This window comes from Rhamphochromis sp. 'chilingali' (assembly GCF_963969265.1).
Source record: "Rhamphochromis sp. 'chilingali' genome assembly, chromosome: 2".
NCBI lineage: Eukaryota > Metazoa > Chordata > Actinopteri > Cichliformes > Cichlidae > Rhamphochromis > Rhamphochromis sp. 'chilingali'.
In genome coordinates, this window is record NC_137930.1 from 54,945,275 (window position 1) to 54,961,932 (window position 16,658).

The 16,658-nt window shown below is 40.2% G+C and overlaps 2 protein-coding genes across 2 annotated transcripts; both read left to right on the forward strand.

Moving 5' to 3' along the window:
- The first annotated feature begins 520 nt into the window (after positions 1–520).
- myo5c (myosin VC) lies at positions 521–12,047 on the forward strand. Its single transcript, XM_080875004.1, has 40 exons — positions 521–641; positions 966–1,076; positions 1,190–1,361; positions 1,762–1,906; positions 2,682–2,838; positions 2,956–3,099; positions 3,189–3,270; positions 3,422–3,529; positions 3,609–3,715; positions 3,803–4,068; positions 4,171–4,252; positions 4,341–4,481; positions 4,583–4,705; positions 4,802–4,885; positions 4,970–5,101; positions 5,244–5,341; positions 5,440–5,526; positions 5,746–5,857; positions 5,940–6,151; positions 6,256–6,421; positions 6,514–6,660; positions 6,744–6,908; positions 7,020–7,113; positions 7,196–7,259; positions 7,574–7,848; positions 7,940–8,003; positions 8,084–8,164; positions 8,274–8,454; positions 8,547–8,640; positions 8,722–8,785; positions 8,874–9,042; positions 9,115–9,199; positions 9,295–9,393; positions 9,561–9,715; positions 10,010–10,099; positions 10,211–10,361; positions 10,442–10,727; positions 10,807–10,981; positions 11,080–11,160; positions 11,251–12,047. The coding sequence occupies exons 1-40, from the start codon at positions 615–617 to the stop codon at positions 11,401–11,403; spliced, it is 5,229 nt and encodes a 1,742-aa protein (XP_080731130.1). The 5' UTR covers positions 521–614; the 3' UTR covers positions 11,404–12,047.
- A 269-nt stretch (positions 12,048–12,316) lies between these two features.
- Positions 12,317–16,614, forward strand: gnb5a (guanine nucleotide binding protein (G protein), beta 5a). The gene is made up of 11 exons (XM_080875005.1): positions 12,317–12,544; positions 13,116–13,252; positions 13,355–13,396; positions 13,776–13,852; positions 13,964–14,096; positions 14,378–14,521; positions 14,616–14,707; positions 15,021–15,069; positions 15,206–15,302; positions 15,398–15,564; positions 15,649–16,614. The coding sequence occupies exons 1-11, from the start codon at positions 12,409–12,411 to the stop codon at positions 15,658–15,660; spliced, it is 1,086 nt and encodes a 361-aa protein (XP_080731131.1). The 5' UTR covers positions 12,317–12,408; the 3' UTR covers positions 15,661–16,614.
- Positions 16,615–16,658: the final 44 nt, after the last annotated feature.

The following is a 16,658-nucleotide window of genomic DNA, read 5'->3' on the forward strand; positions in this document are numbered from 1 at the left end:
ATAATTCAAACAATCTATGAAAATATTGTCAATGTTTAATTGTTGTATTTCAATGCTTTTATATATTTGTTACAGACTGAATGCAGTGGTATTGAGACAACAGACAGTAAACAAAATTATACATGGATTTGAATCTATTTTGGATCAACTTAACCAGAGAGGATTTAGAGAAGTTTTAATAGTTTACAGCATCTAGGTGTCCAGGGAAAGAGCTTCAAGTAAAATGTAAAAATTGATCTGTACAGCAGAATTGCTTTTCACCCTTTTAATCTTTTGATTCTTTCAAAATGGACAGTAACAGGCTACCAACAATAAAAAAGTAAATTTATAATAAGTACAATTTAATTGCTTTGAATGATACAAAACAGTGCAGACGAATAAATTAACACAAATAGATGACGTAACGTCTGTAATGATGCAGAGTGTATTTCAAATAACGCCTTAGGGTGACTCTTATTTTGAAAAAGATCATCGGGAGTTTGTAATCTAACTTGACAGGTTATTCCGGAATATTTGTGAGGGGCGGGGAGGAAATGTGTTGGTAACCTGGAAAGCGGTGAAACAGCAAGTGATAAACACACGGACAAAAAAAGTTACTAAAATAATGCACAAACATGGCTGTGCTGGAACTGTACACCAAGGTAAGAGGGAAAACAAGCCTAATCTTTTAAAATACACGTAAGATCATGTTTCCATACAGTCTAGAGGTTGCAAGTTTACAGACGCATATGGAAACTTTGTCAGCGCTCTGAAAGGTTGTAAAGCAAACAGATCCACAGGAATTTAAAGGCGAAACACTTAGCTACATCTTTTTATAGTATAATATTATGAGGTAGCATATATGATGGAGTATTGGTTCCTATTGGGTGGATTTTCTCTTGCATGTATTGGTTTTAGTCACTTGTACAGTAAGCCATGGCATTAATAACTGAAATAATTATTTGTCACTTTTTTAATCATTTTAGTACAACAGAGTGTGGATATCAGATGAAGAACATGTGTGGAAATCGGCAGAGATTGTAAAAGATTTCCATTCAGGAGATAAAGTTCTTGAATTGCTTCTGGAGGATGGCTCTGTAAGTAAACTGGAAAGTGACTAATAATACCCTCAATATATGACTGTATTACATTTATAATGGTGAGAAGCACCAGCTGACCTGATTCTCCTACATCACCTATCACTGGACAGGAGTACTGCTACACTGTTGACCCGTCTAAACCACAACTCCCTCCTCTCCGAAACCCAGACATCTTGGTGGGGGAGAATGACCTGACAGCTCTGAGTTACTTGCATGAACCTGCAGTCCTGCACAATCTCAAAGTGCGATTTGTGGAGTCCAGAATCATCTATACCTACTGTGGTACAACTGCAAGAAGCCTTAAACTGACAAATGGGTGATAAATTAAAGGAAAACCTCTCACACTTGACCCTTACAATGAGGTGGTCCTGTGGCTCTGTAATGCATTTTTACTGTAAATTCATACGACGTTGCTCCAAGTGATCACAAACAGGATACTGATGCAGCTGATGCAGTCACGATGAATCACTGAATAACATGATAAGTATACAAATAATGACTCACATATTATGGCTTTAAGAGTCATCAGAGATTTTTGGCCAACATAGTGAACCAACACCTTACTAAAACACTTTATGCTGTTGTTGTGTTTTTTCGTTTTTGTCACCCATTTGTGTAACTGAGTACTGAGGTGTTAGCAGGTTAAGTTTCTTGCTCAGTCTGTGTTGTTCCCTCATTTCAGGTATTATATTGGTGGCTCTAAATCCCTATAAGCAGCTTCCTATCTATGGAGATGCAATCATTCATGCCTACTCAGGACAGAACATGGGAGACATGGACCCTCATATATTTGCAGTGGCAGAGGAGGCTTACAAACAGATGGCAAGGTAAATAAAAGTTGAGATTGCCTCATTTAAGTTTTATAGTAGTTTTACATCAGCGAGAACTGATGGCTGTATGCAGATTGGAGGCAGTGAGCATGAGTCTGCAGATTTAAAAGGACTCTACTAACATATGCATGGGGCAAACTTTCTTGGTCAGCACCAAGAAAGTGTTAAAACATCTAAATAACTTGTACTTATGTACAGTTGTTTGAACTGATGCTCTTGGAATCTGCAGATCACTGAGTTCATTGGAGTCTCCCACTGTTCTGAGTATTAGTCAGTCCAATAAGTGCTGTCAGGCAAATCCTTTTTATGCTGGAAAAGGGAAACTGACAGTTGTAGGCAATCATGATCACTAATGAGAAGTTAATAGACCTTGGCCTTGTTAAGATAATAAACAATGTACAGCCTTCAGCCCCACTTATTAGATTTGAGTGAGTGTATGTATATCTATTTGACCCTGTGGGGGTTAGAGAAAAGCCAAACTCACTTCAAAATGCGCCTAATTATTGTTGGGGTTTTTTTGTTTGTTTTTTAAACTCATTAAACATAATCATTCCACCCTGGAAAAAGAAAAGTCCAAAGAAATAATTAAAGGCCCCAAATTGCCATGACATCACCTGACCACAACTGTATGGTTGTGTGCTATGCGTGCATGCGTTTATGTCCTGGTGATCATTAAAATGAAATCTAGTCAATAACTGCCCAAGTAAGTCCCAAGTAATGCTTTAAGACACAGTGGTGCGTACTTTGTTTATATCCCCCTTTTCTTTCTCAGAAACCACAAGAACCAGTCTATCATAGTCAGCGGTGAATCTGGAGCTGGTAAAACGGTGTCTGCTCGATACGCTATGAGGTACTTTGCTGTTGTGAGCAAATCTGCAAATAAGACACGAGTTGAAGACAAAGTCCTGGCATCCAATCCAATAACAGAGGTACGATCTCGAGACTACACAAAACAGCTGTTGAACTAAACAGGCAAAAATGTTCACATATTTATTCATACACAAAAAAATCTTATAAATAGTTCTTATAATTCATTTCCTCTTAAGGCAATAGGAAATGCAAAGACCACTAGGAACGACAACAGCAGCCGTTTTGGGAAATACACAGAGATCAGCTTTGACAGGAAGTACCGGATCATCGGAGCAAACATGAGGACCTACCTGTTAGAGAAATCCAGAGTGGTCTTTCAGGTATGCATGATTGTGAGATCAGGATTCTTTCAAGTTTCGTTACTGTGTTTAATCCATAATACTAATCTTAAGTTCTGTTTTTGTTTCAGGCAGAAAATGAGCGTAATTACCACATATTTTACCAGATTTGTTCCTGTGCAGACTCACCAGCGTTTAAGAACCTGAGACTACGTAAGTATTTGCACTGAGGGTTTATTGTGGATCTGTGACACTTAACTGCTGCTGTTTTATTACTATTTAAACTAACTCACCCAGAAAACACAACTAAGTCTTGCAGTAGTTTATTATAAGCAGCATCAGTAATATAATCTTTCATCTGCAGAGAGTGCAGACAAGTTCAACTACACCTGCATGGGTGGTGACATAACCATTGAAGGTGTGAATGACAAGAAGGACTTGGAAGAGACTCGACAGACCTTCTCACTTCTGGGTAAAGGTTGCCTCAACATGACTGAAACCTCCCTTTATGATTTTAAAGTTTTATCTTAGCTTTAACGTCTTTTCTCCAGGATTGAAGGAGGACTTTCAGTCAGATGTGTTTAAAGTTCTGGCAGCCATTCTGCATTTGGGTAATGTGGAGATTAAAAACATAGGCGATGACAAATCATTAGTTCCCGTGAGTAGCTGTTCATAACTTGTGTGTGCGACCGATCTTGAATCATTCACCAGGTTATGTACAAAGCTTGATTTGTATATCTTTCAGCCCAGTGATCCACACCTGGCTGTCTTCTGCGAGCTGCTGGGGGTGAGCGCAGAGGGGCTCGTACGCTGGCTGTGCCATCGGAGGATCGTTCTGGTAGCCGAAACGGTTGTGAAGCCGGTCCCCAAAGATCGGGCAGTAAATGCCAGAGACGCTCTAGCTAAGCATATCTATGCCCATCTGTTTGACTGCATTATAAACAGGATAAACACAGCACTACAGGTGCCAGGAAAGCAACATGCTTTCATTGGTGTTCTGGACATTTATGGGTAATGCAAGCGCAACTCTTTTTTCTTTTTCTTTTTTTCAATATGTGTGCAGCTTTCTTTTGCTGACATTTTTAAATGTCCATTCTGTTTTTTTTCCTTCAGTTTTGAAACATTTGACATCAACAGCTTTGAACAGTTTTGCATCAACTATGCAAACGAAAAGCTTCAACAGCAGTTTAACCTGGTCAGCAATGCCTTCTTCCACATTCACTGCTAATTACCACACGCACCTCTTTACCAGCTTACACGTTTATTCTCTTGGGTCTTTTCAGCATGTATTCAAGCTGGAGCAAGAGGAGTACATGAAAGAGGACATCCCATGGACGCTGATAGATTTCTATGACAATCAACCTGTCATCGATCTGATTGAAGCAAAGATGGGGATCCTTGACTTGCTCGATGAAGAATGTTTAGTAAGATCTGATTAATAATAGGATCTTGGTGTTATCAGTCACAAATTGCATTTTGACTTGATTGTCAGCATCTTTTTTTTTTACGTCTTTCTGCTTCACAGTTCCCTCAAGGCACCGATCAAAGCTGGTTGCAAAAGCTTTATAACTACCTACAAGCCAGCCCTATGTTTGAGAAGCCCAGGTTATCAAATGAGGCCTTTGTGATTCAGCACTTTGCAGACAAGGTGGAGTCTAATCACCTGGCATCTGCACAATATAGCAAAAAATTCCCTGCCGTTATAAACTTTATGAACTCTTTTCTTATATACATATTTCTACAGGTGGAATATCAGTGCAGAGGTTTTCTCGAGAAGAACAGAGATGCTCTCTATGAAGAACTCGTGGACATGATGAGGTCTAGTAAGGTAATCAAAAGCCTTCACGTATGTTCACTTTATGTTTGCTTTTCCTCATTTTAACAGATTCCTCTTATTTGCAAATGTTATCAGTTACCTTTTCTGGCCAACTTTTTCCAAGAGGAGGAGAAGAACGCTGCGATCGGTAAGAGTGTCAAAGTGAAGCCCGCCAGGCCTTCAGTGAAACCAGCCAATAAAAACCTGAGAACCTCAGTGGGAGATAAGGTGCTAATGTTTGCTCTGTTTCTCTGCTTTGCTCTAGGCTGAACTCACATTCTCACTGAAGTTCACATACTGTATTGTTTCCTATCCAACCGGCTGAATTTGTATTTCTGTTCTGTCTCTTGAACGATGTTGTTGAATGCAGTTTCGCAGCTCCCTCTCCTTACTCATGGAAACACTGAATGCGACCACGCCTCACTACGTGCGCTGCATTAAGCCTAACGATGAAAAGCTCCCATTTGAGTATGATTACTAATGAATTTTTAATTCAGATGTTTCACTCTTGTGTCACTGAAGTGTTTGCTCATGTTTCTGTTTTTGGTGTTTTCTCATGTTTTTAGGTATGACTCCAGGAGGGTAGTGCAGCAGCTGCGAGCCTGCGGAGTCCTTGAAACTATTCGTATCAGTGCACAGAGCTACCCATCCAGGTGACTTTATATATATATATATATATATATATATATATATATATATATATATATATATATATATATATATATATATATATATATATATATATATATATATATATATATATATATATATATATATATATATATATATATGTTCATGCAGCATAATTACAACTTATAGCATGTTCAGCTCCATGTCATCATGCTGAGTATTGGCATGGTTTTTGTTTGTAGGTGGACATACATTGAGTTTTACAGCAGATACAGTATCCTAATGTCACACATGGAGGCAGACCTCAATGACAAGAAACAGACTTGCAAGAATGTGCTGCAGAGGTTGATTCACGTATGTTGTATCATATGGCACTCACTAATGTAAGTGTCATTCATGGCCGTGCATCACTTTGTCTTCATGGCTTGCTCCCCAGGACTCTAACCAGTATAAGTTTGGCCGGACAAAGATCTTCTTCAGAGCTGGTCAGGTAGCTTATCTCGAGAAGCTGCGTCTGGACCGACTTCGAGGAGCCTGTGAGACCATCCAGAAACATGCTCGTGGATGGAGCCAGAGGAGGAAGTACCTGGCCCTAAGAAAGGCCGCCATCATTCTCCAGCAGTATGTCCGTGGAAAGAGGACAATCCGGTTAGAACCGTTCACTTGTTTGAGTTTTGTTGACCTGCATCCTGTAAAGATTCCTCTTAAGATTATAAAATGAATATACACTTATTTTGTTTGTAAACCTTCAGTAAAACAGTGACTGCTGCGACACTGAAGCAGGGCTGGGCAGCACTGGTGATACAGAGACACTGGAGAGGCTACCGCCTGAGGCAGGTCTACCAGGTAGTGCGTCTGGCAACCATCACCATCCAGGCCTTCACACGAGGTTGGATAGCTCGTAAACGATACAAGAAGGTCTGTAACAGACAGTTTACAAATCATTTTCATCACTAAAATAAATATTGTTGACAAATTGAATGTAACCTCCTGATTTATGTAAACCTCAGATGATAGAAGAACACAAAGCGCTGGTTATCCAGAAGTATGCCAGAGCGTGGCTGGCACGACGGCGATTTCAGACTATGCGTCGGCTCGTGCTTAATGTCCAGCTCTCCTACCGGGTGCAGCAGCTCAGAAAGAAGATTGAAGAGCAGGTAACGGTGCTTCGAGACAAATTTTAGCTGTGATTTTCTTTTTGTTTTTTGCAGATAATGTAATTTAATGTGTTCCCTGACAGAACAAAGAGAATCGTGGATTATTGGAAAGGTTGACAAGCTTGGCAAACTCACACTCCCAAACTATGGAAAAGCTTCAGGGTCTGGAGACACAGCTGGAAAAATCAACCAACCAGAAGGCTTCTTTAGAGAAACGAGAGAAGAAAGCTAAAGAAGATGCCAGTTTGGTTAGTATTGAAGTTGATGCCTGAAGTCTGTTTGTGTCTTTGCTGCATTTTTGTTTGCAGAGGAAGCGCTCTGTTTGAGATCCTTTAGGAAAACCTGTTTTTCTTGCCTAGACAATCGCACAACTTCAAAAGGAAGTAGAAGTTCTCAACCTTGAGAAGGAGAAGTTGGAGAAAACATTTGAAGCTTCTACCAAAGACGCCAAAGGTAATAAGAGTTGAGATTTCTGTATAAACACCACAGTGACTGCGTTTGCGTCACATTTGTGACTGGCCTCACAATCTTTCAGAGACCTTTGATCAAGTAAAGAGGAACCTTCTGGAAGAAAAAGAAAATGAAGCAAGGCTTAGAAAGTAAGTATTTAAAAAGTGAGATTTATCATCTACAGCTGGGGTTCCAACTCCTTTTAGTTTATGTGCAACACACAGCCCAGTTTGATCTCAAGCGGTGGGACCAGTATAACAATTGCAGAATTCAATTCAATTCAATTTTGTTTATATAGCTCCCCTTATGAGCAAGCACTTTGGGGACAGTGTGAGGGAAAAAGAAAAACACTGCTGGTGTACAGCATGGTTGAGCAAATATTTAAGCTAATATTTCTCCCAAAGAAGCTATATATATATCCCAGCTTCTTTGGTTTAATCAGATAGCTTTTTCTTCTCTGAAGGATCGCGGAAAACAACATTGAAATTCAGAGACAGGACCACGAGGCCGAGGTGGCAACTCTGAAAGAGGAGATAAAAAGGCTGAAAGAAGAACGAGTCATCCTGCAGAGAAAGTTAGAAGAGGGGGCGCAGGCGAACTCAGACCTGCAGGAGCAGGTCATCCAGCTCACCAAGCATGTCAAACTAATTCCCGAGCTACGCAGAGATCTGAACAACCTGCAAAATCAGAGAAATAACATGGAGAGAAAGATGAAGCAGCAGTCGGAACAAGCAAGAGGTGTGTATAGAATTTTATGTAAAAAAAAAAAAACTCCTTTGTGTAAAGAAAAAGAAGTTGTTTGTTGATGAGCCTTGAATGTTTTCTGCAGGTAAAGTGAGTGAGATCGCAAGGCAGCTTCTTGAAGGTGTTGTTGAAGAGGAAGTTCTTCTGGGGTAATCCAGATATTTTGAGCACTGTGTTTCCTCACTTCATCTCTATTAGTCATTTAATCTGACACATTGTTTCTCCAAAGGATGACTTCTGACGAATCAGAGAAGATTTATGAAGTTGAAGATTTGCTGTCAGCCTTTGAACGCCTACAAAAAGCCATCAGGTCTTCATTTTTCAACCATAGCAAACCACTTTCTTATTAACAGAAACGTGCAGCTTTCCTTCTGGGTGTCTGTACTTGAATTTGTTAAATGTCTCACATTTGTTGGCAGGATTCTAGAAAACCACCAGAGGGAGCAGAAGGAAAGCTATGAGACTCAAGTAGAGGGCTTGAAATTGAAAGTGGACCACCTTGAGAATGAGAACAGCAAGCTGCAAAACCTGTTCCAGGAGAAAAGCAATGTCAATGAAAATATTTGCCAAGAAGTGTCCAGACTCAGCAGTGAAAACTCAGTATGTCATTGCACGTATTATTCGATACGTCACGGGTTAAAGGTGCGAGCTTCAGAATGTAACTGTGACGTCTGCTTTAATTTCATTCGCAGGTGATCCCGGAGCTGAAGCTGCGGGTTTCAGAGCTGCAGAGACAGAAACAAGAGCTTGAAGGCCTTGTTGAGGAGCAGAAAAGAGAATTAACAGGTACACTCTTTTGTTCAGGAGTCTCGCAGTGAAGCAGATTACTGTTTTAACTTGCTCTTTTATTTTTATGTCATTCAACAGAAAAAAACAAAGAGATCTCTCACAATCTTCAAAAGAAGATTACAGAAGAGAGCTCACAACGGAGGTAAATTACTCAGCGGTAGTGATGTCTTTCTTGATTAAAGTAGTGATGGTCATATCTGGTTCATCCTGATTTTGGATGTTTTTTTTAGGTACTTTGAGGAAAAAGCTGAAGAGCTGGAGGGGGAGAAGAGAGAGCTTCAAGGCCGAGTAGAGGAGCTGGAAGAGGAGAATGATCACTTGAAGAGACAGCAGCTGATGGAGAATGAGGTCAAAAGCAAACTCAGAGAGGAGACTTCACGGTTAACTGCTGAGAACATGGTGCGTTGAGCGTACGAAGGGTAGAAGGTTACAGTGAGAGTAAACCAATAACTGATTCCACTTTTAATTCAGGACTTTGACGAGCTGCTCGACCAGAAAGACAGATTAATAAAGAAACTTCAGACTCAAGTTAAGAGCCTCGAAACGTCACAGAGAGGTAGCACTGGAGCTCCTGCGCCACATGTAAACAAAGAAATCGAGTCCATACAAGCTGTCTCAACTTTTTCATCACATTTATTGTTTCTCAAACAGCGAGGCAAAAAACTGCATCCACCCTTCCCAAAGATTACCTTGGCATGTTGGAGTACAAGAGAGAGGATGAACCAAGGCTCATTGAAAACATCATTCTGGGTATTCTTCCCCTGCACTATGTCTGCAATATGCCCATGTTACCTGCCTTTTATTTAATAATCATATAAGCTATTTGATCCATGGATGTGAGCAGGAGTGAGGGTATTAAAACTCGGATGAATGGATAAACCATATTCTCGGACAAATTTGTCCCAATTTCCTCGCAGATCTGAAACTCAAAGGCGTGGCGGTCAACATGATCCCGACCCTGCCAGCTTACATCCTCTTCATGTGCATCCGCCATGCGGACTACCTGAACGATGAGGCAAAACTCAAGTCCCTTATGAATGCAATCATTGGTGGAGTCAAGAAAGTAATCGTGGTAAAGTTAACTATTTTTGTAACCCTTGTTTAACCAGGAAGTAAAACTCTTGAGCTCAAGATTCTCGTTTGGGGTTTTGCACCCCAGATAGGTGGGGTTAAGCTAGCTGAGAAACAAGTCCTAGCAGGAGGAGGTGGGGTAGACCCAGGACATGCTGCAGAGATTATATCTCTTGGCTGGCCTGGGAACACCTCTCTGTTCCCCTGGATATATATGGATAGACTGGTGAATGGATTGATGTATTTTGAGGTATTGTTTATATCTAATAATGTAAACAACATTTTCCTGTTTTAGAGTCATCAAAAAGATTTAGAGTTCCTGTCCTTCTGGCTCTCAAACACCCACCAGCTCCTCAACTGTCTGAAGCAGTACAGCGGGGAGGAAGTACAAATTTACTTTTTTTTTAAAAAATCAGTAGTTACTGTTTCATTTCTGTCTGTTGATAATATCATATACATATTAAAATGCTCTTGTTTTCCATCCTGTTAACAAAAGGAGTTCCTGAAGCAAAGTACACCTCGCCAGAAAAAAAACTGCTTGCAGAATTTCGATTTGTCGGAACACAGACAGATTCTCAGCGATCTGGCCATCCAAATCTATCATCGGTTTATCTCAGTCATGCAAAAGACTCTTACTCCCACTATTGGTAATGTTTTTTCAAATGTAATATTTTGCCAAAAAAATCCTTTTATGAGTAAGCTAAACCCTACTTCTACACTTTCTTAGTACCCGGCATGCTGGAGCACGAGAGTCTACAGGGGATTTCTAGCATGAAGCCGACGGGCTTCAGGAAGCGTTCCAACAGCTTCTATGAGGAATCAGAGACCTACACCATCTCCTCCATCCTCCAGCATCTAACTGTCTTCCACTCCACCATGAACCACCATAGTCTGGACCAGGGCCTCATCAAACAAGTGATCAAACAGCTGTTCTACCTCGTGGCTGCGATCACTCTTAACAACATCATGCTCCGCAAGGACATGTGCTCCTGCAGGAAGGGGATGCAGATCAGGTCTGTGCTCGCAGATCAGGTATGTGCTTTGAACACAACTCAAAGAGAGTTTAGTTTAACAGCTGCTTTCTCTTTTCAGATGCAACATCAGTTATCTAGAAGAGTGGCTGAAAGAGAAGGAACTTCAAAACGTGAATGCTATGGATACTTTGAAGCCACTGGCTCAAACTGCGTGGTTACTGCAAGTCAACAAATCCACTGATGATGATGCCAAGGAGATCATTGAAAAATGCTCTGAACTCAGCCCCGTTCAGGTACTTCCATCTGTTGTCTAAAATGTGGTTTTGGTGGGTTCTTTTTTTTTCATTTTTAAATCTCGCACTAAACTCCAACCTAACATTAAAATTTGTAGATTGTCAAAATTTTGAACTCGTACACGCCCATTGACGATTTTGAAAAAAGAGTGACATCATCGTTTGTCCGCAAAGTTCAGGTGAGCCCAGCTGTTCATTTTCAAATATAAACACCCTCCTAGCCAAAATAAATACAGTTGACTAAGCTGTCAATATATTTCTCATTCCAGTCTTTGCTCCAAGACCACGAAGGCTCCGCACAGCTGATGCTGGATGCAGATTATCGTTTCCAGGTCACGTTTCCATTCTGCACGTCCACACAGGCTCTGGAGCTGCTGCAGGTCCCGAACAGCCTTCATCTCGACTTCCTCAACAGGATCTGACACACAGATCCTTTGACATTTTTACTCCTTATGCTGAGTCTTAGTCAGTCTGTTTAAAGTTGCACTAGATTGTAGATAGAAATATTTAAGCACTTTCATTAAAACCCTGTACAGCACATGTTTAAAACAAAGAACAACTGAATAACATTGCAACATTTTGACCAAACACGACATAGCAATGATATTTTATTCTTGTGTACTGTATATAATATGTGTGTGTGTGTGTGTGTGTGTGTGTGTGTGTGTGTGTGTGTGTGTGTGTGTGTGTGTGTGTGTGTGTGTGTGTGTGTGTGTGTGTGTGTGTGTGTGTGTGTGTGTGTGTACATTTTTATTTAAATTGCAATAACATGCTAAATAAATGAATAAAGGCATTATCTTGGATTAAAGCTATACCAATGCAAACCTATTTTATACTATCATATACTCAGGTTAAAATACAGCAAGGCTAAAATATGAGTTAATTAAATGCTCACTGTGTATTTTTTTCATATGTGTGTCCTGTAGTTGAATCAGAGGATGTAAGATGTGAAAATGAAGTAATATGAATTTATAAAATAGCATGCCAAATCACCAACTCATAACAGCTCATTAAAAAAAATGAAGAAGAATAAAATTACTTTAACAAACAATATTACTTGTTTTCTCAGTAATTCTTTTTTGGTTAAAATGAAAACATCTTTGCTCCATTTCAGCATATTAAAATGCCAGAAAGCCCTCTCTCCCTCTCCCTCTGCCACATTAATGCCTTTCAGGCAAACGAGCTTGTCCCTTCTCTTCATGTGGGCAGCGTGAAAAAAATGCATTATTAAGCTGAGTGTAGTGTTGCTTAGGGGATGCATCCTGTGTGTGTGTGTGTGTGTGCGGCAGCATCACCGGGATGCAGGATCCTCCTCCCCTGGAAACTGGAGGAGCATCTTCGCCCTCTGACGTCATGACAGCAGCATCAGCTGTTAGCTCTGCTCTAAGCCTTTTCGCTGCCGATCGCTTCCTGCTCAAAGGAAATATATGAGATCCCCTCCAACCCCTGAAATGGCGACACAGGAGGTACCGCTGAACGAGACTCTGGCTCACCTCAAAACGGAGTCGGAGACGCTGAAGTCGAAGCTGGAGGAGGAAAGAGCGAAGCTGCACGATGTCGAGCGTGAGTGCTAAAAAAATGGAGAGGCCCTGATTCATTCCTGCGTTTACCCTGTGACGGGACGGATAACAGCGAGCGTCTCCTCATAGCCTCACGTTTCTCCGCCAGAAGTCAAAGATCGCCGGTGTTACCGGAGATGGGGGATTTGGCGGAGCAGATTATCGATCCGATCGGCGCCGATGTCACCGATTTGTCAAGAGACGGGGGCAGGCTGTTTTGTTTGCCTCCCCATTTCATAGCCTAATACTTTCATCCATGTTTCATCCATGGACTGTTTTCCTTTACTTTCTTTCTTTTTATTTATTGATTTATTTTTACTCATATTTTACTCATAATATCTGAACAATATGACAATTAAAGCAAGAGTGTGAAATAAAAACGTGAAAATCAAGCACAGGTCATTTCTGATGCATATTTTATGTGATTCGGGCTATCTGAGACATGGCAGATTAAAAATAGATTAATTCAATATTTCTCCATTTAGATGGGCCTGCTGTAGTTTAATCCTGGCTGCTGCCACGAGTGTTAATGTGGGGACATGTTTAATGTATAATATACATGTGTGTTTGTGCAGTACATCAGGTGGCAGAGAAGGTGGAGGGGCTTGGCCAGTTTGTCATGAAGACCCGGAGGACCCTGAAGGGGCACGGGAATAAAGTTCTGTGCATGGACTGGTGCAAGGACAAGAGGAGGATCGTCAGCTCCTCACAGGTCACAAACCCCTAGTCTCGTTTCCAGCTGACTGCAGAGCAAGTTTGTTGTTGGTGGCATGTGTTTTAAAAGTGTACAAACCTTTATTATCTTTTGATACAGGATGGAAAAGTTATTGTGTGGGACGCTTTCACCACCAACAAGGTAACTTTTACTTTTCATGGGTCACGTATTCTTAGATATTTGTATTTTTTGCTTTTGAATCGATAACAATAAAAATAATATAAATTTCCATGATGGTAATAAGTTTGCTTTAGATAGAATTTTTTTTTTTAGATCAGATAGGAGTGACACATAGGATTTGTGCATCAATATATCTATTGTGTGCTGATGGTAAATCCAACTGTCCTGTTTTTATGAAGGAGACATCAGAGTTAGATGATAAAAACTGAAATTGTGTAAAAGTGTTTTCTAAAGTTTTCTACATGGGACAAACCAAAGCTAGTTGTTCTGCTTTGATTATGGATAATGAATTCTCCCTGTGCGGCTCGAGCACAAAAGCCTTGTCTTCTGATGTTTATAGGAACATGCTGTGACAATGCCTTGCACCTGGGTGATGGCCTGTGCCTATGCCCCCTCTGGCTGCGCTGTAGCTTGTGGGTGAGTGCGTTACTCTCTATGATGATCCAGATCTGGTTGTATTTTGCTGTATTTTTTGTTGCTTTTCTGTATTTTGTTTTTGTGGTAAAGTGTGTAGCTTCTCTGTTGCAGAGGCCTGGACAATAAATGCTCAGTTTATCCTCTGTCTTTGGACAAGAATGAGAACTTAGCTGCAAAGAAGAAGTCAGTGGCCATGCACACAAACTACCTGTCTGCTTGTAGCTTCACCAACTCGGATATGCAGGTGAGAAAACTGTCACCACACTCTAAAAACATCCACAAACCACTGAGGATCATGGGTAAAATGCCTGTGGAAACAGTAGCTGCAAGCTACCTTTTTATTTTTCTCTCAATCAGATATCACTTCCTTCTATATTCCAGTGAGAGCTCCCATACTTTGTTAATAATTTACAAGTTTGACTTCCTGGTCACATGAGGTGTCACACTGCAAAGGCAGTCCATTTACAACTACATGATAGCCTGTAACGACTTCTTTTTTTTTTTCTCTTGCCGCATGCATTCAAGATCCTGACGTCCAGCGGGGATGGAACATGTGCATTATGGGATGTTGAGAGTGGGCAGCTGTTACAGAGTTTCCATGGACACGCTGCAGACGTGTTGTGTCTGGATCTGGCCCCATCTGAAACCGGAAACACGTTTGTTTCGGGGGTGAGGACACTTTCTGCACAGCTTTCGGTACAGCTTACTTAAAGAGGCTAAACACTGAAATTTTTGACACTTTCTGCTTTGCTTTCATTGGCAGGGCTGTGATAAGAAGGCCAATGTCTGGGATATGCGTTCAGGGCAGTGTATTCAGTCCTTTGAAACTCACGAGTCAGACATAAATAGCGTACGGTAAGTCACACCCTTGTAATGGCTCCTGAATATAAGTGTAGAGAAGGTAAGTGTAAAGATGAGTGCCTTTTCTATTTATAATTACGCATTAAAAGGAAGTGTTTTAAAGGCCTCATCATGTGTGCATTATCATAACATATTTTATGTTATTGTAATGGCCTCTATATTTTTGTTTGCAAACAAAAATGTTAAAATCTGGAGTCTCATTTTCTTATGCTACCACTAGGAGTTGCTATAAGTCAGAAGTATTCAAATCTTACATGTAAGAGCTTTAAAAATTGATTTCTTATTACTGCTGTCTGTATTTTAACAGATACTATCCCAGCGGAGACGCTTTTGCATCTGGATCGGATGACGCTACAGTAAGAATTGATTTCTTCATGTTACCTTTGACTGGTGAAGCCAGTTTTCATGTGCAGCGTGCTGCAGATAATTAATCATAATTACACTGCACCATAAAAAAACAGAAAAAAATGAAAACACTCCCCTTTGTTACAGTGCCGCCTGTATGACCTAAGGGCAGACAGGGAAGTGGCTATCTATTCCAAAGACAGCATCATATTTGGCGTCTCCAGTGTTGATTTCTCGCTCAGTGGTACGATATATAGAATATTTACCTTCGCCGTTGTTTGTACTGAGCTTAAGGATAATGCCGCTAAAACATTTTGGGTGTGCCCTCTCTTTCCCCAGGCCGGCTACTGTTTGGTGGCTACAACGACTACACCATTAATGTTTGGGATGTTCTCAAAGGAACACGGGTCTCTATTCTGTTTGGACACGAGAACCGTGTCAGCACCCTGCGGGTTTCCCCTGATGGGACAGCCTTCTGCACAGGTTCCTGGGACCACACTCTTCGGGTATGATATCTGATCTGGCACATGTGATTACTCCAGGTTTCTGTCTGGTTATATCTTGTAATGTCTATTTTCTTTGCCTTCCAGATCTGGGCCTAAGCATCAAGACAAAAACGATTAAATAGTAGACAGACCTACTGAAGACACACTGATGTTTCTGTTTGCTAGAGTACAATCACAGAGATAGAGACTCAGTTTTGATTGTACATAGGGCACATCAATAGCATTGTATATACTCCAGTGTTTTGGCCAGGGTAGATTTACATATTTTAAAGAGTAATAAACCAAATGGCTAGCTCGCATTACAATGTGATGGGAAGAAAAGGTGCACAGAAGTTCTTACGATTACAACTATGAAGTTTAAAACAAGTATATTACTGAAAATATTATTGGTAGTGGCTTGCATCAGTCTAGGATAGAAGTGACACAATAATGTGATGTGTTAATTAGCCCACATGGAGGAAAATACATGTTTACTTATTGTTATTATTTTTTATTAAACAAATGAGGACATTCATTCAGAGGAGACATCAAAGAGCAGGGGGGCTTTTCTGTGAATGGCAAAAGTAATGAGAAATAATAATGAGATTTATGGAGAAAGGTACAAATTAATATTTTATTTTGGAAATTATATTAAATGTACATCTAACAAACAACGTGTGCACCCAACAGCTGCTTCTCACCTGCCAATATAATACTGTATCAATATCAATGCAAAGAAAGCACATTAATAGGTAAACATGAGATGAATGATTTTTTTTCATACCTGTAATTTAAAATATGGTTTACTACATCTTTTTGCGTTTCCAGATGTGGAAGCCACTCACTACTCGATGTGCACTAGAGACACCCTGAACTTGTGCTACCCCACTGTTGAAATACTAATAAGTTAAAAAAAATTAATTAAAAAATATATATACATATAATTGAATGTACTCCTTTTCATGCAGTTGTCCAATGGTTGTAATTTCATATTTAGAGTAATTATTGTAGTTTAGTGTACAGATATGCAGGGGACTGTTAATCAAACTATTACAAACATAATAAAATCAGTTTTGAATATCGCTCCTACGTGTCTCTTTATTATTATTATTATT

What these genes read in the sequence shown, in the direction of transcription:
- gnb5a (XM_080875005.1), top strand. Translation starts at nt 12,409, where the DNA reads ATGAGATCCCCTCCAACCCCTGAAATGGCGACACAGGAGGTACCGCTG. An exon ending in TCACCAACTCGGATATGCAG is followed by an intron (nt 14,097 to 14,377) that starts GTGAGAAAACTG and finishes CATGCATTCAAG; the next exon opens with ATCCTGACGTCCAGCGGGGA. An exon ending in TCAGACATAAATAGCGTACG is followed by an intron (nt 14,708 to 15,020) that starts GTAAGTCACACC and finishes GTATTTTAACAG; the next exon opens with ATACTATCCCAGCGGAGACG.
- myo5c (XM_080875004.1), top strand. Translation starts at nt 615, where the DNA reads ATGGCTGTGCTGGAACTGTACACCAAG. An exon ending in ACATGATGAGGTCTAGTAAG is followed by an intron (nt 4,886 to 4,969) that starts GTAATCAAAAGC and finishes AAATGTTATCAG; the next exon opens with TTACCTTTTCTGGCCAACTT. An exon ending in GAAAGAAGATTGAAGAGCAG is followed by an intron (nt 6,661 to 6,743) that starts GTAACGGTGCTT and finishes GTTCCCTGACAG; the next exon opens with AACAAAGAGAATCGTGGATT.